We start from the raw sequence: 27844 nt of genomic DNA on the forward strand, positions 1-27844 counted from the left end.
GAAATAGTTCAATGTGATATTGGTTAGTATTTGGTAACATGCTGACATGATGAAGGACTGTAAGCAAACTGAAGCAGAAAAGTTTTCCTTTGCATGTAGATTCCAAAATTCCAATTCTACCAAACCAACACAGACACAGAGAGCAAAAACAACCAGAGTCAGGTGGAGAGAGGGGAGAACACAATGAAAAGAAATACCAGAGACCGACAATCAAACCTGAGGGAAAACACATAACAGAGTAAAGAGAGGCAGGAAGGAAGGCCTGGTCAAATTTTGTCTCCCATAGGTAGTGCTGCTTTGAGTCTGCCCATGACTGTGAAGTGCTGGCTTCTGATAGTCCCAACTGAATGAGGAAGTGTCGTAGCTGGGAAGAGAATGGGAAACTTTCAACACTCAGTAAGTATAAATATTAAGATATTTTCATCCAAGGTTATAGTTTTGCAGGCCCATAGTTTTTTCCCCAAGTATTGGTATGTTCTAACTTGTGAGGACATGGAAATCTGTACTGCTTAACAACTGCGTGACTTTCAGGCGCCCGTATAAAGTGTCATCAGCGGGCAAGCTCTCAACGGAGAGCTGAGTTGGATAGCAGTGTGAGGGTCCTCTTGAGTGAGCAACTTCTGCAACTCGTTAAAGATGAGAGATCTGATCGTGGACACTAATGAATGGGTACCTCAGTGCAGATTCTGGTAGAAAATGCAGTGTTTTCACCTCCCAGTCACATTGATCTGTTTGGAACAAAGGCGGCAGTGTGACCATCAGCCAGGACCAGAGCCAGGGATTGAACTTGAGACCTCTCGGTTGGACTTTCCTGGCACTGGGAAAGCAAGGGAGTTTTAGCATCTGACAAGCAACTCATTCGTCAACTAATTCATGTTCTGTTTTTGTTGGTGCAGATAAGATTAAATGCAAGCGATTTAGGACAGAAAGCAGGAGAAACATTTTACACCAAGGGTTGTTGGGCTGAGAAATGCACTACCAGAGTTAGTGATTGAAGCAGAAACCGTGTCAACATTTAAGAATATTGAAACATACAAGATTCTGAGGGGGCTTGACAGGGTAGATGCTGGGAGGTTGTTTCCCCGGCTGGAGAGTCTAGAACTAAGGGGCGTAGACTCGAGAAGGGGTTGGCCATTTAAGACAATGGGGAGGAATTTCTTCACTCAGAGGGTTGTGAATCTTTGGAATTCTCTACGCCAGAGGGCTGTGGATGCTCAGTCGTTGAATATGTTCAAGGCTGAGATAGATAGATTTTTGGACTCTGGGGGAATCAAGGGTTATGGGGATCGGGCGGGAAAATGGAGTTGAGGTCGAAGATCAGCCATGATCTTAATGAATGGCGGAGCAGTTCGAGGGGTCGTGTGGCCTACTCCTCCTCCTCCTATTTCTTATGTTCTTTTGTAGAATAGGTTAAATAGGTGGGTGAAGGAAAGGGGAATAAAGGGATAAGGAAAGAAAGTCGGCACATTGATTTGGACTACTGCTGGTGTATAGGATAAACATCAACACGGACTGGTTGGGCTGATCAGCCTGTTTCTGTTTTGTAATTTCCATGTAATTCCATAATTTGTTGCCATTGTCCAGCATTGGACCTTGAAAGGTTTGATTTGAAATCTGGATTGGGATGGGGATGGAAGCTTGTGTTCGCAATGTGTTTAACGCATAGTACTTAAGTGCATCTTTCTGGATGTGGTGTTGGCCAACATCTGTGTCTTGTCTCAGAGATCATTCCATCATGGCATTTCATCAATAAAGATTAATATCCCCAGGATTGATTAGTTGGTGTGCAGCGAGGTAACTGGTTAAACCTCTAATTGGCAGACCCACCATTTTATGTGGTATGGCATGTACCCTTGATGGGATCAGAAGCATGATGACAATGTACTCAGATCTCCCTGCTGCTCAGGAACCCCTGGTACATGCTGTGTACCGGACAAGGACTCACACCCACTTATGACTGCCTTCTTGGAGGCAGGGTTGGAGTAAGCGGGATCTCTTTGGACTCGGGTTGGCTCCGAGATGACACACTCGATGATGGGAGATTGGAAATGAGCGTACTGTTTTCCTCTGACCAACTCGGTACTGCAATATCTGAGTCAGGTAGGTCCACAGGACTTGGGCACATTGTTGTTAGTTGACCAGCTGGCAGGGCATATTGGTTGGACCCGGGGAAGGGTAGACCTGTTACTGGGGGCGAGGATTCTTCCCATTTGATTCCAGATAACTCTACTAGCCAATGGTCTTGGCTGGACATTCAGCTGGGAGCTTACCAGTGCTTGGTGTGGTATGTTGCATGGTTTTAGTTGGTTAGATTCCGGCAATTCCAACGGGCACACTTTAGGATCCCTAACCGTTGGCTCGAGCCCCATCCAAGAATAAATTGTCTGGGATTAAGCATGTGAGGTGTCTCCCGACAGGAAGAGAGTGAGCACTCTATTATCAGGCAAATGGAAACTCCAATTACATGGATTTCTCAGCAGTTGGATATGGAGACTGAAACATGGTCATAGGTTTCCATCCTTATCACCTGGCAGACCTAAAGAAAAACTCTCAGTATTACCTTCGCTGGTAGCACAGGACTACAAAAGGACAGCAGCACGGTTGCACTCAGGAATCCTGTAATTGCTTATCTCTAATCAAAGTACTCAAGGCAAAAGTTAACTGATATTCTTCAAAGTAAATTGCTAATTTTTTTCTTCCTCTCTCAAAGGCACTGGTTGTTGTTTTGGGTGCATCTTTGGTACCTCACCCAAGTTCGTGATCTTGGCCAATGATGCTATTTGACCATGGAAGGCATCCCAGCAGATCCTGATCCTATCTGATCCTATTCTCAGCCAATTGTCTGTAGCAGGGGCCATTAGTTAACGATCAGAAGCAGGAACCCTGGAAGGTTTTCCCCTCCTTAACCCAAGGTCCCCGAGACCAATTGTAGTGCCACCCTGGCTGGAATCAGTTAACTGGGCACAGACCGGGGATGGAAGCTGGGACCGTCTAGTCTGTATGGGCCAGTAACATAATCTTCAACTATCTGGGGAGCTCCATAACCATGTTTTAATCGGGACTGTTAGGAGAAATATGAATAGATGTTTCATCACATCGTGACAAGTTGCAGCATTGCCTCTGATGAAAGTAGAATTATGGAGCTATTACAGCTGTTGTACACATATACTGTCCATGCTACACAAATGTGTGGCACTCGTGAATACATACAGAACACAACGCGTACCTATAGAAATATAAATATACAGAGTAAATGTCCTACACAGACCTCGCATGTCCTTACTGCCTTGAGCTGTCATGATGCCATAAACATTTGGCAAGCATTTGGCTGCCTCTGGACACACAGATGTTACAAGATAGATATGGATGAGAAAGGCTGTTCTGTTCACTCCAGCTCATCTATCTAGAAAGTACCTGCAGCCCTTTGTCACAGCATACAACCCACTTCTTTGCTTGCAGTCCTTGACCTGCATGTCTGTTCCACATGTGGAACATTCCATCACTCTTTGTGTGAAGAAAACTGATATGAAGGGTGGCCCTCACAACACAGGGTGTTTTACCATATAACTGCTGACTATAGTACTGTGTATACGAACAGGAAATGATTGCAGTATAGAGCACTGTGTATACTGAGGTTATAACAGTGTATACTTATTGGATATAGCACTGTGTATAGTGACAGGATACAACACTGTATACTGACAGAATATAAAGCAAGTCTATTCAAGAGAGCTAAAAGAGTAACCATTCCCTGAAATTCTATTCCAGGCCTGCACTGCCTGAGGAGTTCAACTGGTTTATGAAGCCATTCAAAACCCAGGATTTTCTTTATTCTTGGAGCAGACTCTCGGATGCTGTTTTATTTAATCGGGCCGGTTGCCTGATTGCACGCCCCTGACATTGAGCCTCACCTGCCAAGGGTGCCTATCGGGAAATCACAGACTTTCCCAATTTTCTGGCCAGAATGGATAGAAAACCATAGGAAGCAATTTCCAGCTATATGCACCCAGTGGGTGCTGCTCCCTGTTTGGAATGTGCATTCAGAAAACCGGGCCTGATATGTCAAAAAAAGAACATGGAGATACACAACCATTATCTCACTCTCTCCTCTGCCTATTCCTGCAGCTCTCTGTCTTTTACCAATCTTCCCATTCACAGCCTCGCCATCTCGGCTTTAGCTTTTCACGTCTTTCCCAGCTGGGACTCTTTCCAACACTGTGGATGAGTATCAATCTTCATCTGCATGGCCCTCGGGGCCCTGACCTTCACAGCCTCCTTGTAACACACTCCATGACTGCACACACACAACCCCTCATTAGTTTCGTCTTAGTTCCTGTCCTGTGGAATTACAGTCCATTTGATTGAGATAGTCCCAAGGTTGAAACAGAATGTTTTGGTGGACTGTCTGTTCTGGAAACATCTAGGTGCCTTTTTCCCTTTACTGACTGTGTTCAGGGATACACATCTGGACAAATAAATCCTGAAATGATGTCACAAGGACTGGGAAGTGGTAGTGTGCTCCAGGATTACAACTTTCTGTCTGTGTGTGTGTGTGTATGTATATATGTAGAGATGCATACCTATGGATGAGTTACAGGCAGCACTGCAACCAACAGAGTGGGGCTAAGTTTCTACTTGTCCTGTGTATCGTTGCAATAAACTGGCCAAAAGGAGCACACCCACACAGGGGCTTTCTCTCACACTGTGGCGGTGTAAATCTGTATTCATCTGGCCATTCTGCTCGTGTGCTGCTCCCTCTTGACCTGTTTCCAAGTGCGTTGACTATTCGAAACCCCCTCTCCAGGCGTTGTTTTCTGTCTCTGACTGTCAGCCGGGGGCGTGAGGCGAGCACAAGCAGCTTCACTGGGTCATTCTCTGCGGCGCGCACACACACGCACACTCAGCCTCGACTGAAAAGGAAGAGGCAGAATATTGACTCCTTGAACATTTATTTAAAGCAGCATTCGGGGGGTCTGGCACAGACAACGGTGTGTGGGTGGGTGGGTGGAATTGTTCAGGAGCTGCCTCCAATCAACGGGCCTTCGACTGTGTTCAGCAGCGGAACTCCCTGGGGTTTAACCCCCTGTCAGTTTCCACGGTACAACGCAGAGAATTGACGCTGTTCCAAGGGAGGGGGCACAGAGACAGACAGCAACCGCCGCCAGCGCTTCAGTATTTCCCATCTCCAATTCTGTCTTGAGACCAGTGCCCGGGATTATTGATGCACCCTTTCCAGTGGTGTAACGGTAAGGAGCCTCTTTTTTTTAATTTTTCTCTCTCCAGTTGTCTCTGCTCTTAGGGTTTTTTTTTGCTGGCTTAAATTAGGGGTGTTGTAGGTTTTGTTTTGTGATCCGATGGTGAGCCTGAGCTCCTGAGAACAATGAGAAGGACGATTCCCCCCCGCCACCCCCCCGCCGCACGGCAGCGGTCTGCCATCGCCAGGCTTTTGTCTCCGGTCGCACCGCAGGCAAGAGCCCCCTGCCCTGTGAAGGAGTCAGAGCCACTGAGCAACCGCGTAATGGGGTTCGGAGTAAGAGGAATGCATAGTACCCGAGTTCGGGACAGGAAGGTTATTGGGGGTTCGGAGTATGGAATAGACAAATCTGGGCTTCATGATAAGAGGAAGGAAAAGTGCTGGGCTTCAGAGTAAAAATAATGCAGAGTAGCAGGGTTCAACGTATGAGGAATAGAGTAGTGGGTTCAGTGTATGAGGAATGCAGAGTCGTGGGGTTCAGGGTGAGTGGAATGCAGAGTAGTGGGGTTCAGGGTGAGTGGAATGCAGAGTAGTGGGGTTCAGGGTGAGAGGAATGCAGAGTCATGGGGTTCAAGGTATGAGGAATGCAGAGCCGTGGGGTTCAGTGTATGAGGAATGCAGAGTCGTGGGGTTCAGGGTGAGAGGAATGCAGAGTAGTGGGGTTCAGGGTGAGAGGAATGCAGAGTTATGGGGTTCAAGGTATGAGGAATGCAGAGCAGAGTCGTTGGGTTCAAGGTATGAGGAATGCAGAGCCGTGGGGTTCAGTGTATGAGGAATGCAGAGTCGTGGGGTTCAGGGTGAGAGGAATGCAGAGTCGTGGGGTTCAGGGTGAGAGGAATGCAGAGTAGTGGGGTTCAGGGTGAGAGGAATGCAGAGTCATGGGGTTCAAGGTATGAGGAATGCAGAGCAGAGTCGTTGGGTTCAAGGTATGAGGAATGCAGAGTCGTGGGGTTCAGTGTATGAGGAATGCAGAGTCGTGGGGTTCAGGGTGAGAGGAATGCAGAGTCGTGGGGTTCAGGGTGAGAGGAATGCAGAGTCGTGGGGTTCAGGGTGAGAGGAATACAGAGCCGTGGGGTTCAGGGTGAGAGGAATGCAGAGTCGTGGGGTTCAGGGTGAGAGGAATGCAGAGCCGTGGGGTTCAGGGTGAGTGGAATGCAGAGCCGTGGGGTTCAGGGTGAGTGGAATGCAGAGCCGTGGGGTTCAGGGTGAGTGGAATGCAGAGCCGTGGGGTTCAGGGTGAGAGGAATGCAGAGCCGTGGGGTTCAGGGTGCGAGGAATGCAGAGTCATGGGGTTCAGGGTGAGAGGAATGCAGAGTCGTGGGGTTCAGGGTGAGAGGAATGCAGAGCTGTGGGGTTCAGGGTGAGAGGAATGCAGAGCTGTGGGGTTCAGGGTGAGAGGAATGCAGTGTCGTGGGGTTCAGGGTGAGGAATGCAGAGCAGTGGGGTTCAGGGTGAGAGGAATGCAGAGCCGTGGGGTTCAGGGTGAGAGGAATGCAGAGTCATGGGGTTCAAGGTATGAGGAATGCAGAGCAGAGTCGTTGGGTTCAAGGTATGAGGAATGCAGAGTCGTTGGGTTCAAGGTATGAGGAATGCAGAGTCGTGGGGTTCAGGGTGAGAGGAATGCAGAGCAGTGGGGTTCAGGGTGAGAGGAATGCAGAGTCATGGGGTTCAGGGTGAGAGGAATGCAGAGCCGTGGGGTTCAAGGTGAGAGGAATGCAGAGCTGTGGGGTTCAGGGTGAGAGGAATTCAGAGTCATGGGGTTCAGGGTGAGAGGAATGCAGAGCTGTGGGGTTCAAGGTGAGAGGAATGCAGAGCCGTGGGGTTCAAGGTGAGAGGAATGCAGAGCTGTGGGGTTCAAGGTGAGAGGAATGCAGAGCCGTGGGGTTCAAGGTGAGAGGAATGCAGAGCCGTGGGGTTCAGGGTGAGAGGAATGCAGAGCCGTGGGGTTCAGGGTGAGAGGAATGCAGAGCCGTGGGGTTCAGGGTGAGAGGAATGCAGAGTCCTGGGGTTCAGGGTGGGAGGAATGCAGAGCCGTGGGGTTCAGGGTGAGAGGAATGCAGAGCCGTGGGGTTCAGGGTGAGAGGAATGCAGAGTCGTGGGGTTCAAGGTGAGAGGAATGCAGAGCCGTGGGGTTCAAGGTGAGAGGAATGCAGAGCCGTGGGGTTCAAGGTGAGAGGAATGCAGAGCCGTGGGGTTCAGGGTGAGAGGAATGCAGAGCCGTGGGGTTCAGGGTGAGAGGAATGCAGAGCCGTGGGGTTCAGGGTGAGAGGAATGCAGAGCCGTGGGGTTCAGGGTGAGAGGAATGCAGAGCCGTGGGGTTCAGGGTGAGAGGAATGCAGAGCCGTGGGGTTCAGGGTGAGAGGAATGCAGAGCCGTGGGGTTCAGGGTGAGAGGAATGCAGAGTCGTGGGGTTCAGGGTGAGAGGAATGCAGAGTCGTGGGGTTCAGGGTGAGAGGAATGCAGAGCCGTGGGGTTCAGGGTGAGAGGATTGAGGAGTCGTGGGGTTCAAGGTATGGGGAATGCAGAGTCGTGGGGTTCACGGTGAGAGGAATGCAGAGCCGTGGGGTTCAGGGTGAGAGGAATGCAGAGCCGTGGGGTTCAGGGTGAGAGGAATGCAGAGCCGTGGGGTTCAGGGTGAGAGGAATGCAGAGTCGTGGGGTTCAAGGTGAGAGGAATGCAGAGTCGTGGGGTTCAGGGTGAGAGGAATGCAGAGTCGTGGGGTTCAAGGTATGAGGAATGCAGAGTCGTGGGGTTCAAGGTGAGAGGAATGCAGAGCCGTGGGGTTCAAGGTGAGAGGAATGCAGAGTCGTGGGGTTCAGGGTGAGAGGAATGCAGAGTCGTGGGGTTCAAGGTATGAGGAATGCAGAGTCGTGGGGTTCAGGGTGAGAGGAATGCAGAGCCGTGGGGTTCAGGGTGAGAGGAATGCAGAGCCGTGGGGTTCAGGGTGAGAGGAATGCAGAGCCGTGGGGTTCAAGGTGAGAGGAATGCAGAGTCGTGGGGTTCAGGGTGAGAGGAATGCAGAGTCGTGGGGTTCAAGGTATGAGGAATGCAGAGTCGTGGGGTTCAGGGTGAGAGGAATGCAGAGCCGTGGGGTTCAGGGTGAGAGGAATGCAGAGCCGTGGGGTTCAAGATGAGAGGAATGCAGAGTCGTGGGGTTCAGGGTGAGAGGAATGCAGAGCCGTGGGGTTCAGGGTGAGAGGAATGCAGAGTCGTGGGGTTCAAGGTATGAGGAATGCAGAGTCGTGGGGTTCAGGGTGAGAGGAATGCAGAGCCGTGGGGTTCAGGGTGAGAGGAATGCAGAGCCGTGGGGTTCAGGGTGAGAGGAATGCAGAGCCGTGGGGTTCAGGGTGAGAGGAATGCAGAGCCGTGGGGTTCAGGGTGAGAGGAATGCAGAGCCGTGGGGTTCAGGGTGAGAGGAATGCAGAGCCGTGGGGTTCAGGGTGAGTGGAATGCAGAGCCGTGGGGTTCAGGGTGAGAGGAATGCAGAGCCGTGGGGTTCAAGGTGAGAGGAATGCAGAGCCGTGGGGTTCAAGGTGAGAGGAATGCAGAGCCGTGGGGTTCAAGGTGAGAGGAATGCAGAGCCGTGGGGTTCAGGGTGAGAGGAATGCAGAGCCGTGGGGTTCAGGGTGAGAGGAATGCAGAGCCGTGGGGTTCAGGGTGAGAGGAATGCAGAGTCATGGGGTTCAGGGTGAGAGGAATGCAGAGCCGTGGGGTTCAGGGTGAGAGGAATGCAGAGCCGTGGGGTTCAGGGTGAGAGGAATGCAGAGTCGTGGGTTTCAAGGTGAGTGGAATGCAGAGCTGTGGGGTTCAGGGTGAGAGGAATGCAGAGTCGTGGGGTTCAGGGTGAGAGGAATGCAGAGTCGTGGGGTTCAGGGTGAGAGGAATGCAGAGTCGTGGGTTTCAAGGTGTGAGGAATTCAGAGTCATGGGGTTCAGGGTGAGAGGAATGCAGAGCCGTGGGGTTCAGGGTGAGAGGAATGCAGAGTCGTGGGGTTGAGGGTGAGAGGAATGCAGAGTCGTGGGGTTCAAGGTGTGAGGAATTCAGAGTCATGGGGTTCAGGGTGAGAGGAATGCAGAGCCGTGGGGTTCAGGGTGAGAGGAATGCAGAGCCGTGGGGTTCAAGGTGAGAGGAATGCAGAGCCGTGGGGTTCAGGGTGAGAGGAATGCAGAGCCGTGGGGTTCAGGGTGAGAGGAATGCAGAGCCGTGGGGTTCAAGGTGAGAGGAATGCAGAGCCGTGGGGTTCAAGGTGAGAGGAATGCAGAGCTGTGGGGTTCAAGGTGAGAGGAATGCAGAGCCGTGGGGTTCAGGGTGAGAGGAATGCAGAGCCGTGGGGTTCAAGGTGAGAGGAATGCAGAGTCGTGGGGTTCAGGGTGAGAGGATTGCAGAGTCGTGGGGTTCAAGGTATGAGGAATGCAGTGTCGTGGGGTTCAGGGTGAGAGGAATGCAGAGCCGTGGGGTTCAGGGTGAGAGGAATGCAGAGCCGTGGGGTTCAGGGTGAGAGGAATGCAGAGCCGTGGGGTTCAGGGTGAGTGGAATGCAGAGCCGTGGGGTTCAGGGTGAGTGGAATGCAGAGCCGTGGGGTTCAGGGTGAGAGGAATGCAGAGGCGTGGGGTTCAGGGTGAGAGGAATGCAGAGCCGTGGGGTTCAGGGTGAGAGGAATGCAGAGCCGTGGGGTTCAGGGTGAGTGGAATGCAGAGCCGTGGGGTTCAGGGTGAGTGGAATGCAGAGCCGTGGGGTTCAGGGTGAGAGGAATGCAGAGTCGTGGGGTTCAGGGTGAGAGGAATGCAGAGTCGTGGGGTTCAAGGTATGAGGAATGCAGAGCCGTGGGGTTCAGGGTGAGAGGAATGCAGAGTCGTGGGGTTCAGGGTGAGACGGATGGAGAGTTGTGGGGTTCAGTGGATGAAGAATGGAGAATATAGGAGTTCAGTAAGGCTGATGTGTTTGCAAAAAAGCCTGACAAGAAAATGGGATTTATGGGCCCTATGCATAGAAAGATTGTCTGTGTGTGAGTATAGGTATTTCTGCTCTGTGTGTGTGAGTGTAGATGTGTGTGCCCCGCATGCATGGGTGTAGATGAGTGGGCCCCGCGGGCGAGGGTGTAGATGAGTGGGCCCCGCGGGCGAGGGTGTCGATGTGTGGGTTCCCCCCCCGTGCGTGAGGGTGTCGATGTGTGTATTGGAGAGAGATGTTCTGTGCAGCCCTATCAGCAGCAAAGCTACATGTTGAATATTGTCACCTGGACCACTTGCCTGCTATGCAGCCCAGGAGTGATATGAGAGAGAGAAACATTGACTCGGTGTCAGCTCCTGTACATGTACAGCACGCAGCGAGTAAAAGGGTACGATTCACTGCCGTCTGGTACTGTACGGTCCGTGTGTATCTTAGTGTCAGCTCACACAGAATGTACAGACAGAAAAAGAGAATGAGAGAAAGTGGCAGAGAGGAAGAATGAATGAAAGAAAGATAGAGAGAGAGTCCAAGTGAGACTGAAAAAGAAAGAGCAAATGAGACAGAGAAACAGACAGAGTGAAGTATGGGACAGAGAGGGACAGATAATGGCAGAGGGTGAGAGAGAGGGAAAGGGAGAAAAAGCAGACAAGGAGTCAGAGTTGGGGAAAAGAGAAAGAAAGTCAGAGGGAGAGAGAAACAAAGAGAAGGAAACAATGAGAAACAGAGCAGGACTGAATGAGACAGAGGGTGTGAGAGAGAGACTGAAACAGAAACAGAGAAATGGACTTGCACAAACTCAGATCGGCAGATTGGTCGGGTCTGGCATGCAGATTGGAGGATGTGGAATGCAGTTTTGAGAAACCTTTATTCAATATTATGAAATAAAACACCAGTTTTTAAACATAACGACGAGATCTGCACCTGTATTTTACTTGGACAGTTTCTGATCTGGCAGATGCAATTTGATGCGGATAAATGTGAAGTGATGCACTTTGGGAGGAGCAACATGGAGAGGCAGTATAATCTAAATGGTGGTATTTTGAGGGGGGGTGGAAGAGCAGAGGGACCTGGGGGTGTATATTCACAAATCTTTGAAGGTAGCAGAGCAAGTTGATTCGGCGGTAAAGAAAGCATATGGGATACTTGGCTTTGTAAATCAAAGGCATTGAATACAAAAACAATGAAGTCATGCTAAACCTTTACAAATCACTGGTTAGGCCTCAGCTGGAGTATTGTGTACAGTTCTGAGCACTACACTTTAGGGAGGATGTCAAGGCCTTGGAGAAAGTACAGTGAAGGTTTACCAGGATGAATCCAGGAATGAGTGACTTCAGTTATGTGGAGAGATTGGAAAAGCTGGGATTGTTCTCCTTCGAGCAGAGAAGTTTAAGGGGAGACCTAGTAGAGGTATTCAAAATTATGAGGGAGAAACTATTTCCTCTGGCAAGTGGGTCGGTAACCAGAGGTCATAGATTTAAGATAATTAACAAAAGAACTAGTATGGAAATGAGGAGAAATGTTTTCGCACAGAGGGGTGTTAAGATCTGGAACGCACTACCTGAAAGGGTGGTGGAAGCAGATGCCATAGGAACATTCAAAAGACAACTGGACATGTACTTGAAGAGGACTAATTTGCAGGGTTATGGGGAAAAAGCTGGGGTGTGGGACTAAATGGGACAGCTCTTTCAAAGAGTTGGCACAGGCACGATGGGCTGAATAGCCTCCTTCTGTGCTGTAAGAGTCTATGAGAGCCAGCACCAGTGTAACCCTGCTACAGTGAGAGTATCACTCAGGGAAATGTATAAAGTTATGGACCTTCAACCCACATAGAATCTAAAGCACAGAAACAGGCCATTTGGCCCAAATGGTCGATGCCAGTGATTATACTCCACATGGGCCTCCTCCCATTCCTTCCCACCTGGCACCCATATCCCTCAATTCCCTTCTCCCTCATTTTTGCATCAAGCCTCCCCTTAAATACATCAATGCTCTCTGCTTGAACCATTCCGCATGGCAGTGAGTTCCACATTCTAACCACTCTCTGTGTAAAGAAATTCCTCCTAAAATTTTTATTTGATCTGTTAGTTTTATTTCTGCCCCCTTGTTCTGCACTGATCCACAAGTGGAAACAGTTTCTCTACATTCACCATATCAAACCCCATCATAATTCTCAAGAGCTGTATCAGGTATTCTCTTTTCCAGAGAAAAGAGCCCAAGCCTGGTCAACCTTTCCTGACAGTTGCATTCTCTCAATTCTTGTAACATCCTTGGAAATCTTTTCTGCACTTTCTCCTGTGCTTCAATATTCTTTTTGTAGAATGGAGACCAGAACTTCGCACAGCGCTCTAAGTGTGGTCTAACCAAGGTCCAATGTAAAGTTAACATTACCTCCCTGCTTTTGTATTCTTTTCCTCCAGAAATGAATCACTGTGCTTTCTTTGCTCCTCTACCCCATTTTGTTTCTTACCATCCAAGGAATAAATGGCTTCCTTCTTCTACCAAAAGGAGCCACTTCACACTTTATGTTGAATTTCATTTTCCATTTATCCACCCACTCCACAAGCCTGTTTATGTCTGCCTGTATTTTACTGCACTGCTCCACATTATTAGCTGTACCCATCAATTTGGTATCATCTGTGCAATAAGCATTGAGAACTGGTAATAATAAGGAAGGCTGGACTTCTGTGCAGATTTGGATTATCACATAATGATGAGTTGTATCGCACATCAGGATTATTGTGGGATATTAACGTGCAGTAGTCACAGGTGGCGGATTATCTTTGATTGCCTGAGGTGGAACCAGAGCCGCTTCTCATAGACACAGGATGTCTCAGAGGCCTGAGGTGGTTATCAGCTTCCTCCCTCCTACGGTCTACAGGCTATTTAAAACCCAAGCTTTACGTCACCACTTCTTGATTTACCTCATCTTCTCTTCTACTCTTTTCAACCTTGTTGTTGGTGTCCTGCGCCATGGGCCTTGGCCCTTCACTTCTGTATCTCAGTAAAAATGAAGTCACACACTGTGTTGGGTTGACTGGTCTCTGCCCGAGTGGGAGTCGAGTGGTCACAATTATCCCTCAGTGCCCTTTGCTTAAGGAAGGGAAAATCAGCCAGAATTCCTGCTTCTGATCACAGTGCAGTGACTCCTGATGGAAACCGAATATGTGTTGACGTGATTCCTCCTGTGGTGGAATAGCCTATCAACACTCACGCTTGAATAATGGTAACAGGATAGGTGCGAGTGGCAGCGAGTGGCAGCGCCTTCAGGAGAATTTTGAGAAAATTTGCATGGGGGAGAAAAAAAAATTACATTAGGTATACGGTCTGCCAACATCAGTAAGAAGATGGCGAAAGGAATCGCAAGCCTTCCTCCAAAGGTGTTGTGTTGTGCATTAATGTCTCACCTTTATTTTCTCTCACTTTTGCAGGATGTTTCTGTGGTTTGGGGTTGATTTACTCGAATAAATCGTGCACGATGCCTCCAATAACCTTCCAGGATCTTCCGTTAAACATCTACATGGTGATATTTGGCACCGGAATCTTTGTCTTTGTCCTGAGTCTGATATTCTGCTGTTATTTTATCAGGTAACTGCCACCAGCTGTCTGTGGTGTATGGCCAGTCTTTTTTTTTAACATTAATTTCTGTGCTTATCAAGGTGAGGTGTGTTAGTGCTGGGGCACAGTAGTGCTAGCATCAAGCTTCACTACATTCACCAATATGCCTTAACCCAACCTCAGAAGAACATCCCTTACTGCACTAATGCCATTTTTCCAATTCCCACACCAGCCATCCCATGGCCTTTAGGAGTGAGATTCCCAATTTTAGTGCCAGATTAGGAATAGTGTCATGCTGGGAGCGCTTATATGCCCATTGCCCAAAGTGATTTCATGTAGGTGCCTTATAGCTGGCAGAGAGGAGGTTTTCATCTCTTCAGTCTTGGCTGGTTTTGAACTCAGAGGTGAGAGGCCAGTGTCCTGCCTCCTGAACTGCTGCCAAACTATGATCCATATTACTTCCCCTGCAGTTCTTTCCTGTGCTCACTCCCTGTGAGTTGGTGTTGATCATTATCTGTGAACACTCTTGCTGGCTGAGGTACTCAGTGACTGACAGCTTCTGAAAGTTGTACTCTAACCCCATGAGGTTAGATCACAATGTAACTCCCCCGAGGCAAACAGTATTTATATTCTGAAGGCAGGCTAAGCACGAAATACTCAGCAATTAGATGGGCAGGAAACAACCATTGTGTTTATAAGAAAAGGCTGTGCGGGCAGCTGCTGTTAACTCTCTGAGTACTGTACCGAACCTGCAGGAGGCGGTGTGCATCTGGGAGGGGCAGGGGCAGGGGCAGGAGGGAGGTCACTCCTCCACCACGAAATATTGCTCTTCTAAATTTGCTTAGTGACCTGTAAACCCACGTGTACAGTACCCACACTGGGATAGAACTAGCACTGGGACTCCCATAGGTAGATGTCAACAGACTGACTAGTGTCTTTCCATCCCTTGCTCAGTGGGGAGGGCAAGTTGATAAAGCTGTAAAATAACAAATTGTGTGGCATTCTAGCTTTTATAAATAGGGGCATAGACTCCAAAAGCGAAGAGGTAATGCTAACCCTATATAAATTATAAGGTGTCAGCGGGACTCAATTGGTAGCACTCTCGCCTGAGTCAGAAAGTTGTGGATTCAATTCCCGCTCCAGAGACTTGAGCACATAATCTAGGCCGACACTCCAATGCAGTACTGAGGGAGTGCCGCACTGTCAGAGGTGCCGTCCTTTGGATGAGATAGTAAACTAAGGCCCTGTCTGCCCTCGAAGGTGGACGTAAAAGATCCCATGGCATTATTTTGAAGAAGAGCAGGGGAGTTCTCCCCAGTGTTCTGGCCAATATTTATCCTTCAACCAACATCACTAAAACTGATTATCTAGTCATTTATCTCATTGCTGTTTGTGGGAGCTTGCTGTGTACAAATTGTCGGCCGTGTTTCTGACATTGCAACAGTGACGACACTTCAAAAAGTACTTAATTGATTGGAAAGCACTTGGGACGTCCTGAAAGGTGCTATATAAATACAATCTTTAAGCCACAATTACAATTTTATGGGGTGAATTTTCCTTGGAAAATGGATGGACAGAAAATCGTACGCTGGGGCACATGATGTCTTGATATGCCAAGAAAGAAAATCCCCCCTTTGTGTTCCGTTTTGGACTCTTTACTTTCGGTAAGATGTCAAAGACGTTGAGTGGGTACCAAAGGAATAAGGTGATACCAGGGATAGGAGGCTTTAATTATGAGGAGAGACTAGAAAAACTGGGATTAAGAGAGGGTACAGTAGCATAGTGGTTATGTTATTGGGCTAGTAATCCAGAGGCCTGGACTAATAATCTGGAGTCATGAGTTCAAATCTCACCATGGTTGCTGGGGAATTAAAATTCAATTAATTAAATAAAATCTGGAATTAAAATACCAGTATCAGTAATGGTGGCCATGAAACTACCGGATTGTCGTAAAAACCGATCTGGTTCACTAATGTCCTTTAGGGAAGGAAACCTGCCATTCTTATCCAGTCTGGCCTATATGTGACTCCAGACCCACAGCAATGTGGTTGATTTTTAATTGCTCTCTGAAATGGCCTAGCAAGCCACTCAGTTGTACAATCTCACTTAAAAAAAAAAGTCATAAGAAGAATAAAACCGGATGGACCAACCGGCGCCGGACACGACAAAGGCAAACCAAGCCCATTCGACCCTGCAAAGTCCTCCTCACGAACATCTGGGGACTTGTGCCAAAATTGGGAGAGCTGTCCTACAGACTAGTCAAGCAACAGCCTGACATAGCCATACTCACAGAATCATATCTTTCAGTCAACGTCCCAGACTCTTCCATCACCATCCCTGGGTATGTTCTATCCCACCGGCAGGACAGACCCACCAGAGGTGGCGGTACAGTGATATACAGTCAAGAGGGAGTGGCCCTGGGAGTCATCAACATTGAGTCTGGACCCCATGAAATCTCATGGCATCAGGTCAAACATGGGCAAGGAAACCTCCTGCTGATTACCACCTACCGTCCTCCCTCAGCTGATGAATCAGTCCTCCTCCATGTTGAACACCACTTAGCGGAAGCACTGAGGGTGGCAAGGGCACAGAATGTACTCTGGGTGGGGGACTTCAATGTCCATCACCAAGAGTGGCTCGGCAGCATCACTGCTGGCCGAGTCCTGAGGACATTAGCTGCCAGACTGGGCCTGCGGCAGGTGGTGAGCGAACCAACACGAGGGAAAAACTTACTTGACCTCGTCCTCACCAATCTACCTGTCGCAAATGCATCTGTCCATGACAGTATTGGTGGGAGTGACCACCGCACAGTCCTCGTGGAGACGAAGTCCCGTCTTCGCACTGAGCGCACCATCCAACGTGTTGTGTGGCACTACCACCGTGCTAAATGGGATAGATTCAGAACAGCTCAAAACTGGGCATCCATGAGGCACTGTAGGCCATCAGCAGCATCAGAATTGTATTCGAGCACAATCTGTAACCTCATGGCCCGGCATATTCCTCACTCTACCATTACCAATAAGCCAGGGCACAAGAGCAGCAGGCACATGGGAGCAACACCACCTGCACGTTCCCCTCTAAGTCACACACCATCCCGACTTGGAAATATATTGCTGTTCCTTCATCGTCGTTGGGTCAAAATCCTGGAACTCCCTAACAGCACTGTGGGAGAACCTTCACTACACGGACTGCAGCGGTTCAAGAAGGCGGCTCACCACCACCTTCTCAAGGGCAATTAGGGATGGGCAATAAATGCTGGCTTCGCCAGCGACGCCCACATCCCATGAACGAATAAAAAAAGAGGAGATCTGATCGAGGTGTTCAAAATTATGAGGGGTTTTCATCAGTAAACTATTTCCACTGGTCATTGAGTTGGTATCCAGAGGCCATAAATTCAATCATCGCTAAAAGAAGGAAGGGAAAGGTTGTGATAAAAGGGCAGGGAAATGGGACTAAGTGGAGAGCTGTTTCAGAGAGTCGGCACAGGCACAATGAGCCGAATGGCCTCCTCCTGTGCTGTAAAATTCCAAAATTCACTCTGTGCACTCATGTCTCTCAATCCTAGTATCTACACCAAGCCAGTTAGGCCTTGGTGCATACAAGATAGGCATGGAACAGGCTCAAGCGAGGCACTGGGATTAGCACCTGGCACTTGCAAGTTAACAGTTGCCTCTGAATCCGATTTTTTTTTCTCTTCTTGGATTATTATGCTTCCTGTGTCTAGCCTGGGAACGTGATGTACAGGCCTGTCAAGGTGCCGGAAACTTGAACACATCCTGCAAATTAAAGTCAACTTCCTGAGACACAACAATCGGGCTAAAGGCAGTGAGCTGCTACCAAAGTTTCTGGGCTATTTTAGGCTCTCTTGGCAGTAGGTACGGCTGTTAGGAAAGGATTTACCTCACACTTAACCCCCATCACACAGCCTCAGCATTTGAAGCTGGGTCGTCACCTCAGACAACATAAGCTTCATGTCGGAAAACATAAAACAGCATAAGATCTCTCCCCATGTGTTGTGTGTATAACTATATCTGTGAGTGTGTGTATATATGTATAAAAGTGTGTGAGTTAATAACTGTGTCCGTGTGGGAGGAGGGGGTGCCTAGATTTCCACTTAATTGAAGTTCCCCAAGTGGAATAATGGCAGCGTGCTGTTCGTGCCCTCAGAATTAAGGTGGGCCGATTGTGCAACAGTTTCCAGGGTTGGCCTCATTTTAATCGTACCGGTGATTTCCCTAGGGTAGTACCATCGCTGATTGAGGCGGAAACTTGCTTGCTGCTGCAGGATTTAAAGGCCTGCAGCAGCTTCAGGGATCAACAAAGCAAAAATGCATGACTCAAACTGTTCACATCAAAGAATAACAGTGAATGCTGCAGGAGAACAGATACCACCCACACCTGGTTCAGCAAGGAAGGAGTGGAAGTGTCCCAATCAGAGGTGTTTCCAGTGGCTGGAGCACACCTGGATATGGAAATGATGCTGACTCCAGAAACCACAATCAGGCCCATGGGTTATGCTGCTGCAGAGGTGGCAGGATTCTGGGTGTCGGATTTTTTCACACAGCCCCAGTGCTAGTGCTGTCTCTCTCTAACTCCGTGTGGCTAATACACGCATGTTATTACTTTGCTTAAATCTTGTGCACACAAAAATGCCTCAACACAAATTGTATTAAACTGGAGTACTGAATAACAAAATTTGTCGTGATATAGACATAGAATTTAGCTACGTATGTGTCACTCTGTACAGGTGTGTGTCAGTCCATGGCTGTAACTCTGTCACATGTTCTGTATAAAAATGTGGTGAGTGTTGGAACTCCTCCAATATTTGGTACAGACTCTCCAACAGGCAGCAGTTTAGTTTGCAGCCAGTGTTGTGCTTTGATCTCTCTGCCATCGTTCCCTTCCGGAGAGATGAAGGATTGCTGAGGTGCAAGTTAGGCACGCTGTTGGAGAAATAATGATTTTAGCTTCCCACGATCTGAATGACTAACCATCTGTCTATTTCCTTTTCAGTAAACTCCGACACCAAGCACAGAACGAGAGATACGGATACAAAGAGGTAAAAAGAATGGGAATTTGCAGAGAACTAGCCTTAGGGTGCAGGCTCCAAACTGTAACTAGATTCACTGATCATACTGCAGCGCCACTGATCCAGCTCGGACTGTCCATCCGTGAGGAGAGTTTTCCTCCATATTACTGCCTGAAAGCAGGTAATCCCTGGGTGGAGAATCAAGGAAAATATAGGGGGAGAGGCCTATCGCTAAATCCATGCCCCTAAAATTGCCCCCTCTATTTCCAATAAAGACTTGCATTTATATAGCTCCTTTCACGACTTTGGGACGTGCCAAAGGGCTTTACAGCCAACAAAGTACTTTTGAAGTGTAACCGCTGTTGGAAATGTGGCAGCCAATTTGCGCCCAGCAAGGTCCCACAAACAACGATGAGATAATGACCAGATGATCTGTTTTTGTGATTTTGGTTGAGGGATAAATATTGGCCAGGACACCAGGGAAAAGGTCCCTTGCTCCTCTTCGAAATAGTGCCATGGGATCTTTTACGTCCACCTGAGAGGGCAGATGGGGCCTTGGTTTAACGTCTCATCCAAAAGACAGCACCTCCGACAGTGCAGCACTCCCTCAGTACAGAACTGAGATTGTCAGTCTGGTTTATGAGCTGAAGCCTCTGGAGTGGGACTTGAACCCACAATCTTCTGATTCAGAGGCAAGAGTGCTACCACTGAGCCACAACGCACATAAATGATGACTCAGGACTCCCTTGTTTTTCTGCACTGCTGATGGAAGGGAAGGCCAGAAAGTAAGAGTTGGTAGGGAGACTGTGCTGTTGGGATCCTGGCAGCATTAATGGTGAGGCCAGTATTTCCTCTATTTATATCACTTTGGCTCTCCTCGTAAAGATTCTTTAAGCCGGGCCTCAAATTACTTCAGTTCCCCTGGACTTGGAGCCCTTTTGTTGACCATTCAGTTGGCCAGTCCCTTTAAATTGCTGCAGCAGCAGAGCATTTCCCTCCCCCACACTGCACACTTAATTGACCACAACCCAAGACAATGGGATAGGGTCACGCCCAGGCTGATCTAACAGGGGGAAGTCCCTCTCTGACCCACTTGTGGCAGCAATGAGGAAACCCTTCCCACCCCATCACCTCATCCATGTCGGCTCCAGCGTGGATAAGCCTGGCGTCTTTATTTTCAAGTTTTATTTTTTTAAACCAGCCATTTCTCAGGTTTTAATATTGAAAAGGGAAGTCAAAATCAGGGAACTGGCTGAAGGAGGAACTCTGTATTAGAAAAGTAATCCAAATTGTTTATTCACCTTCCCCCCCTTTTATTGCTCATACTTTTCGATTTCATTTTTCTATTCAGACAGTTGAATGGGTTCCCAATTAAATTTCAGATGAGAATCATATACAAAAATCTGGATAATAAAACGGAAAAGTAACGACCAGCCCTACAACCCTCTGCGTTCCTCCAATTCCGGCCTCTTGTGGATCCTCGATTTCCTTTGCCCCTCCATTGGCAGCCATGCCTTCAGCTCTCTAGGTCCTAAGCTCTGGAATGCCATCCCTAAACCTTTCTACCTCGCTCTGCTCCTTTAAGACACTCCTGAAAACCTACCTCTTCGACTAACCTTTTGGTCACTTGTCCTAATATCTCCTTATACGACTCGATGTCAGATTTCTGTCCGATAACCCTCCTTTGAAGCGCCTTGGGATGTTTTACTATGATAAAGGCACTATATAAATGCAAGTTGTTGTTAATATCCACATGTTGGATGTATTTAAACAGACATCTAATATCTGGGATAGTCAGATGATTCATGTCTAATACAGAACTCACATTTATATAGTGCCTTTCGTGACCTCCGGACATCCCAAATGCTTCACAGCCAATGATGTACCTTTTGAAGAGAACACTCCTACTCTTCTTCAATAATGCCATGGGATCTTCTAACATTTCATCTGAAAGACGGCACCTCCAGCAGTGCAGCACTCCCTCAGTACTGCACTGAGGAGTCAGCCTAGAGGTTGTGTGCAAGTCTCTGGAATGGGGCTTGAACCCGCAACCTTCTGACTCAGAGGCAAAAGTGCTACCCCTGAGCCAAGGCTGATGCCCATAGCTCATATCTGTGGATATCTGATACCTGGGATATCCGGATATCTGGGCCTGGATTTTCTGCTGCAGCTACACCGACTCCCTGGCATAACTCCAGTCGATCGGAGAGGAAATTCTCCAGGACCTGCTCCACTGGCTCCCTGCTCACCCTACCACTTCCGGGATTTTCCACCAGTAGTGACATTGGGTGTATGACTCCTCAGCCCGTAAGTCAGATTGTGATGGCCTGTAAATAGGGTCGCCAACTCTGGTTGGACGTGTTCTGGGAGGTTCCATCACATGAGCTCCTGCTTCCAACCACTCTGCCCTCACGCTCCCACCATTGGTTACCCGACATGCTCACTGCTGTTAGTAAAGTGAGGCCAATTGGAAAGTGAACAGACTCCTCGTTTCCCGATTGGATAATTCTTGCCCGTCAGTCAAACAACATTTTATTCCCCCCCACCCCCTCATCTCTAATATTTTTATAACTAATAAACAAAATTGTTCAAAGAAAATGAAAAAAGCCCTCAATTTAAAAAAAAATTACCCTCCAGTTTTTCTCCCAGTTTGTTCACAGCAGTTCCTGGGAGATTAATCTTTCATTCCTGGAGACTCTAGGATAAATCGGGAGGGTTGACAATCCTACATGTAAACTATGGGAATATGAGCAATGCTGGGCGCTAGGAACGCCTTAGCATTCCCGGCGTTCAAGGTTGCTATTGCGGAGGAGGGATTTAAAAATTCACGTCCCCTTTAGCCTGCACAATCAATTTCAAGGCTGTCAAATGCACAAGTTAAGTTGTGTTTTTTGAAAGATTATTAAACCATTTGGACCAGCACAGAGTCCAGCACACTGGGCGCCTGCCGAAAGAAGTGCAAGGTTTAAACAGAAATGAAAAAGCACCAGCGTTGATAAAGCACAAATGACAATAAAAATGTTATATTTCCATCATCTGTGTGTCGTTACTTGGGCAGTCGTATTCCAGGCCCAAATTCACTTCCCACCGAAAATTCTGGAAGTAGCAGATGTTGGATAATTCCTTCCTTATCCTTATTAATAACAGATTCAAAAAGCTAGAGGCAGTATTATGTCTGACTATTAACTTCATTTACTATTGTTTCAAAACATTCATCTTAAGACTTCACACAGAGCAATACACGCCCTACGCCTAAAACTTACACGTAAAGAACTTCGCGGGAATCGTGACCGTTGCTTATCCAAGCCTGTTCACACTACCTCGCCTTGAAGGTAGTTAAAGTTCTCAAGGAGCTTTGCTTCGTATCTGTCCGTTCTTGCTGGGTTCAATTTTATTGGGTGTTTTATGACCTTGAGATCATTGAACAGATTGCTGGACAATGATGGGGGGGGCTTTATGTCCTGATATATTGTACCTTTGCTTCCTATCTTTGCTCTTCCCGAATTATATCCTTTGTTGTACAAGCCTTTGACGTCTTGTCTCTTGAAATCTCTATAGTAAAAAGAACCAATTCCCTTATTTATCCTGCAGTAATTTCCTTCTTTTACATTTCCCCCTGCTGTGATAAAAAGCCTGTCTTTTAAAAGCCAATGTGTTTTAACCTAACAACCCTTTTAGCTCCATATTATATCATTAATGCCAACAACTTATTTATTTAACAATCTATTTATGCCCATCCTTACAGAAGCTCTGAAATTCACCATCTCCAATGTTATCAGCGTCATTGTAATCAAAAGATGGGATTTGCACACAGTTTAAACCAATTCTGCCTACATTAGCTATTCTGTCTTTGTTCTGTATCAGAATAATGTAAAAACATATCTATATTCTTATAGCAGGGGCAAGTGGGGAGCCAGTAGAGTGGGTCCAAAGAGGTTTCTGCAGATATCTGTATCCTGATACCTGGGATGTGTGGATATCTGTATCCTGATATCTGGGGTGTGTGAATATCTGTATCCTGATATCTGGGCTGTGCGGATATCTGTACCCTGATACATGGGCTGTGCAGATATCTGCATCATGATATCTGGGATGTGCGCATTTCTGTACCCTGATGCCTGGGATGTGCGCATATCTGTACCCTGATGCCTGGGATGTGCGCATATCTGTACCCTGATGCCTGGGATGTGTGCATATCTGTACCTTGATGCCTGGGATGTGTGCATATCTGTACCCTGATGCCTGGGGTGTGTGGATATCTGTACCCTGATGCCTGGGGTGTGTGGATATCTATACCCTGATGCCTGGGATGTGCGCATATATGTATCCTGATGCCTGGGGTGTGTGGATATCTGTACCCTGATGCCTGGGATGTGTGCATATCTGTAGCCTGATATCTGAGATGCGTGGATATCTGTACCCTGATATCTGAGGCGTGTGCTGATGCTTCTCACTGACCTGTGAATATGTTTCTTTCGCTGTCTCTTCAGGTTATAACAAGGGGCGATGCTAAAAAGCTGAATTTACATGGGGTAAGTTATGACTTTACTGATTTTATTGTCAGGCAGTGAAACCTGTAGCAGTTTGCTGCACCAAAATAAAAATGTTGCGCGACTGGAATTTTTATCTAAGAGTCCCCTGAATTCGGTCATGCTTGGTTGATGACTGGATGACACCTCATTGAAGGCGACTATTTTAATCCATTTTGCACAAGATAAACTGAAAGCCTCCGTTTCTTTCTTTCTGCAGCAGACATGTGCCGTTTGCTTAGAAGATTTCAAGATTAAAGAGGAGCTGGGAGTGTTACCATGTCAACATGCCTTCCACAGGAAGTGAGTAGCCTTTGAGTCAAGCAGTTGTTGCATTTTGCCCCAGTGCAATGTTGTGGTTAGCTCTGTGCAGTACATAGGTCACAGTGACTGCACAGAGCGGGAACCAATGGAAATAACAATTCACTGCAGACGAGCGAGCAATGATGTGGAAATGTCGCAGCATGTTCTTCCGACACTGAACCAGACCGTTCGCAACCGTGGCGTCCTATTTGACCCTGAGATGAGGTTGCTCCCCCATATCTGCTCCATCACCAAGACCGCCTACTTCCACCTCCATAACATCGCCCGTCTCCATCCCTGCCTCAGCTCATCTGCTGCTGAAACCCTCATCCATGCCTTAGTTATCTCTAGGCTTGACCATTCCAATGCTCTCCTGGCCGGCCTCCCACCTTGCACCCTCTGTAAACTTGAGCTCATCCAAAACTCTGCTGCCTGTATCCTAACTCCCACCAAGTCCTGTTCTTCCATCACCCCTGTGCTCACTGACCTATATTGGCTTCCGGTCCGGCAATGGCTCGATTTTAAAATCGTCTTCCTTGTTTTCAAATCCCTCCATGGCCTCGCCTCTCCCTATCTCTGGAACCACCTCCAGCCCTACAACTCTCCGAGATCTCTGCGCTCCTCCAATTCTGGCCTCTTGCGCATCCCCGATTTTAATCGCTCCACCATTGGTGGCTGTGCCTTCAGCTGCCTAGGCGCTAAGCACTGGAATTCCCTCCCTAAACCTCTCCACCTTTCTACCTCTCTCTCCTCCTTTAAAACGCTCCTTAAAACCTACCTCTTTGATAAAGCTTTTGGTCATCTGTCCTAATATCTCCTTATGTGGCTCGGTGTCAAATTATGTTTGTTTACGCTCCTGAGAAGCATCTTGGGACATTTTACTACATTAAAGGCCCTATATAAATGCAAGTTGTTGTTGATCAGTGCAGTAAATTTTAGTCAAGAGCAGATGTTTGTACTGACAACTGAATTGCTGCTTATGGAAACCCACTAAAGTGCCTCGCTCTGTACAGTGTTGCAGTGCCTGCACTCTGTTTCCCTCTGTACATTGTTGCACTGCCTGTACCCAGTGTTTCACTGTATAGTGTCTTGCTCTGTACATTGTCACAATGCTTGTAATGTGTCTTGCCCTGTAGTGTTGCACTGCCTGCACTGTTTCACTTTGTACCGTGTCACACTGTCTGTACTCAGTGCTTCCTCCTGTAGTGTCTCACTTCCTGTATTCAATGTTTCACCTTGTAGTGCCGCATTTCCTGTACAGTGTCTTGCTGTGTATAATGTTACACTGCCTGTACCCAGTATTTCACTCTGCACAGTGTTGCAGTGCCTGTACTTTGTATTTCCCTCTGTACTGTATAGCACTGTCAGTACAGCATGTTTCACGCTGTTCAATGTCACACTGCTGTACTTGGTTTCTGATTCTTCTCTGTTCTTTTGCAGGTGTTTGGTGAAGTGGCTGGAAATCCGCTGTGTCTGTCCGATGTGCAACAAACCTATCGCTGGAGCCCCAGAGCAGCAGCAAGCGATTGGCACGCTCCTGGATGAGCTTGTTTGATACATGTTAGAATTGGGACGGACACCAGAAGCTCGGAATAGCCAAGAATCAAGAGTTTTCTATTTTTTTTCCCCATTGTGATTTGACTTTTGATTGGAACCACAGAGTGTGTGAGAGGATCTGAGTTGCACCAGACGCTGAAATCCCGTGACTGGAGTAAGGCCTGGCAATGAGAAGTCATTGGGAAATTTCCTCTCTGAAAGACCTTGCAACACACCTGCTGAAGAATAGAACACTTCCAGCCTTACAGTTTCTGACTGAGCTCCTTAATTCTGAACAGCAGCACTCCTGATGGGGGTCAGCACATTGCTGAACCACACAAACCAGAAGTTCCCAGGTCTGACTCCCGGTCTGTGCTGAGTTGGTTGATCACAACTGGTGCAATAGTTGGGGCGCTGCGATTAGACAGTGCCCTGGGTTAGGGAGGGTTCCCATTCTGATCACGACTCAGTCACCCCTAGAGAAATGTGTGTGTGGACAGTGGGTGAGGACAGGATTAGGCTCAGCTGTGATGCTCTCCATGGCGAAATATCCTGCCAAGACTGACTAGGCTTACGCATGAAGATTGGCCGTCTGGGTGATGCAGCAGTGGACACGCAGCAGCCACGGAATTAAACCCCATTGAGAACTGGGGCCTTTGGGAGGGGAGGTGGAGGTGGGGGTGGGGGAGAAAAATGGTGAGAAACAGAAGTGCTGAACGGTACTTAAAACAACAGAAATCAACGTGGTGCTTCACACACACAGCACAAGGATAACATGGCACTTTGTACACCCTGCCATATACACAGTGCAGGGACCAGACAGTGCTTCCTGCACCCTGCCGTATACATGGCAGGGCGACTTTTGGTGATTCCTACACCCCACCATACACAGGGCGCAGGGATCACACCATACTTCCTACACCTGGCATACACCCAGTGTAGAGTGCAGACTCTAACAAGACCCAGCAGTAGCCTGTGCTGCTCCGATGATAATATCCAGTATTACCGTCAGAGCATCCCAGGTCCCCCATATCTGTGTCTGCTACCACTCACTCGACGTGATTAGCTGGCGGGGTTGGGGGGAGGTGGGGAGATTATTGCAGAATCGTGTGTATAATCATTACTGAAAAATAAACCATCACTAACTACACCATTCAGATAAATATATATCTCCCTGCTGTTACTGCCAGCTTTAAATAAAGTGAAATAGCTCCCTCAGGCACAAAGTGACACTGAATTCATTAAAGGTCTCAGTCAGAGAGACTGTGAGGATAGCTGTGTGGGGGAATGGAAATGTCACACTGGTGTGGCTGAAAGTGCTCCTCTGAGCTCAGGATTAGAGCATGTTGTTAGAATAGAAGAGAGAGAGCTTCACCCTGCAGTTAGCTGCAATGCTGAGCTCCACATGGGCTCTCTGATCGTGCTGTATATCGCACGTCTTTTGTTATTTACTGGGCACGACTGTTTTTGTATATATTTTAAATAAACGCTTTGAATCTGTTCCTTTTATGAAGGATTTTCTTTCACTGTAAAATACTTTTAATAAATATATGGCTCCAGTGTATTTTTATGCTCTTACCTTGTGTGTTGTATGGGAGCTGGGATATGGATGAGCAGTGAGTCAGTGCATTCTGACCCCATCCAAAATGGATTTCAGGATTACTCACTGGCCGGTGTAGTGCCAGTCGAGACTAAGAAAGTCTGTGCTCAGTAGCAATATGCTGGGCAGGGTTCCCACTCCTGCTGACGAACCTGCTGGAAAGTTCCTGTGTGCATCTCAGGTGAGGACAGAATTGTGCTCAGCTGTGATTCCCTCCACGGTTGAATATACCGACTACAGTTACTGTCACTCGCTAAAGTATGACTACTTGGATGAGATATCAGAGGGTAGGTGGCACTGATCCCAGTAAGATATCAGCAGCTTAAGAAGGTGAGAATAGTGGGAAAGAACACATTAGAAGAATCCTATTGAGCTCCACGATGGCCCAGCTGACAAAGCCAGTGTATGACTGAAGATGCCGAGGTTACGAACGGTCTGATTCAACCTGAGAAAATGGCCACGGGAGGGGGTTGGAATCGGTAGCAAGGGAACAAAATTTGTGGCGGGCCAAAGACCCAAAGCTTCCCAATGTTTAATTGTAGGAAATTGCGGCTCATCTAGGACTGGATGTGGGACAAGCAGAAGGAACCGGGACACAGGGCTCCCTGTGTGTTGTCTGGGCTCATACATGAAGGATGGCTATTTGGGTGATATACCAGAGGGTGCTTGTGCTACTGTATCCCACCAAGGGGGCAACATCAGTAGAGGAGGGGAGAAAATTGTCAGGAAACAAGGATTCAAATTGTGCAATTGTTGCAGTTCCTGTCACTTCCCTTGAGCAAAAAGTTTCCTTTTTTACTGTAACGATTACTCAGTAACTGTGCAGCTGACTTTATAAAACAATACAGCACATCCCACCTGCTGTATTTTCAGTTATTTTTATCTGGAGCCCACCATGGTCACAGAAACATGGTGCTGTGTAACCACATGTGCCCCAGTTCTTTCTGTCCCGGTCTGCTTTTCCGCCATCCAGTTCTGGATCAGCTGCAATTTCCTCCGATTAAACAATGACCAAAGTCATTGGGCCATAATTTTCTGTGGCAGGGCATCTAATGGTGTCTGCGTTAGTTGGACTTGCCCTTGCCTGT

General features: G+C 47.9%; 1 protein-coding gene across 2 annotated transcripts; it reads left to right on the forward strand.

The window, feature by feature from the left end:
• Nucleotides 1-88: 88 nt before the first annotated feature.
• rnf122 (ring finger protein 122) lies at nt 89-26663 on the forward strand. 2 transcript variants are annotated; one of them, XM_068001110.1, is made up of 6 exons: nt 89-396; nt 13633-13789; nt 18773-18818; nt 23279-23320; nt 23538-23620; nt 25061-26663. In XM_068001110.1, exons 1-6 carry the CDS (start codon nt 348-350, stop codon nt 25173-25175), a joined length of 492 nt encoding a protein of 163 aa, XP_067857211.1. In that variant the 5' UTR covers nt 89-347; the 3' UTR covers nt 25176-26663. The 2 variants fall into 2 exon arrangements, with proteins under 2 accessions (XP_067857211.1, XP_067857212.1); XM_068001111.1 differs by lacking the exon at nt 89-396 and adding an exon at nt 4980-5246.
• Nucleotides 26664-27844: the final 1181 nt, after the last annotated feature.

This window comes from Heptranchias perlo, chromosome 20 (assembly GCF_035084215.1).
Source record: "Heptranchias perlo isolate sHepPer1 chromosome 20, sHepPer1.hap1, whole genome shotgun sequence".
Lineage (NCBI taxonomy): Eukaryota > Metazoa > Chordata > Chondrichthyes > Hexanchiformes > Hexanchidae > Heptranchias > Heptranchias perlo.

What these genes read in the sequence shown, in the direction of transcription:
- rnf122 (XM_068001110.1), top strand. Translation starts at nt 348, where the DNA reads ATGAGGAAGTGTCGTAGCTGGGAAGAGAATGGGAAACTTTCAACACTC. An exon ending in TGGGAAACTTTCAACACTCA is followed by an intron (nt 397 to 13,632) that starts GTAAGTATAAAT and finishes TCACTTTTGCAG; the next exon opens with GATGTTTCTGTGGTTTGGGG. An exon ending in AAAAGCTGAATTTACATGGG is followed by an intron (nt 23,321 to 23,537) that starts GTAAGTTATGAC and finishes TTCTTTCTGCAG; the next exon opens with CAGACATGTGCCGTTTGCTT.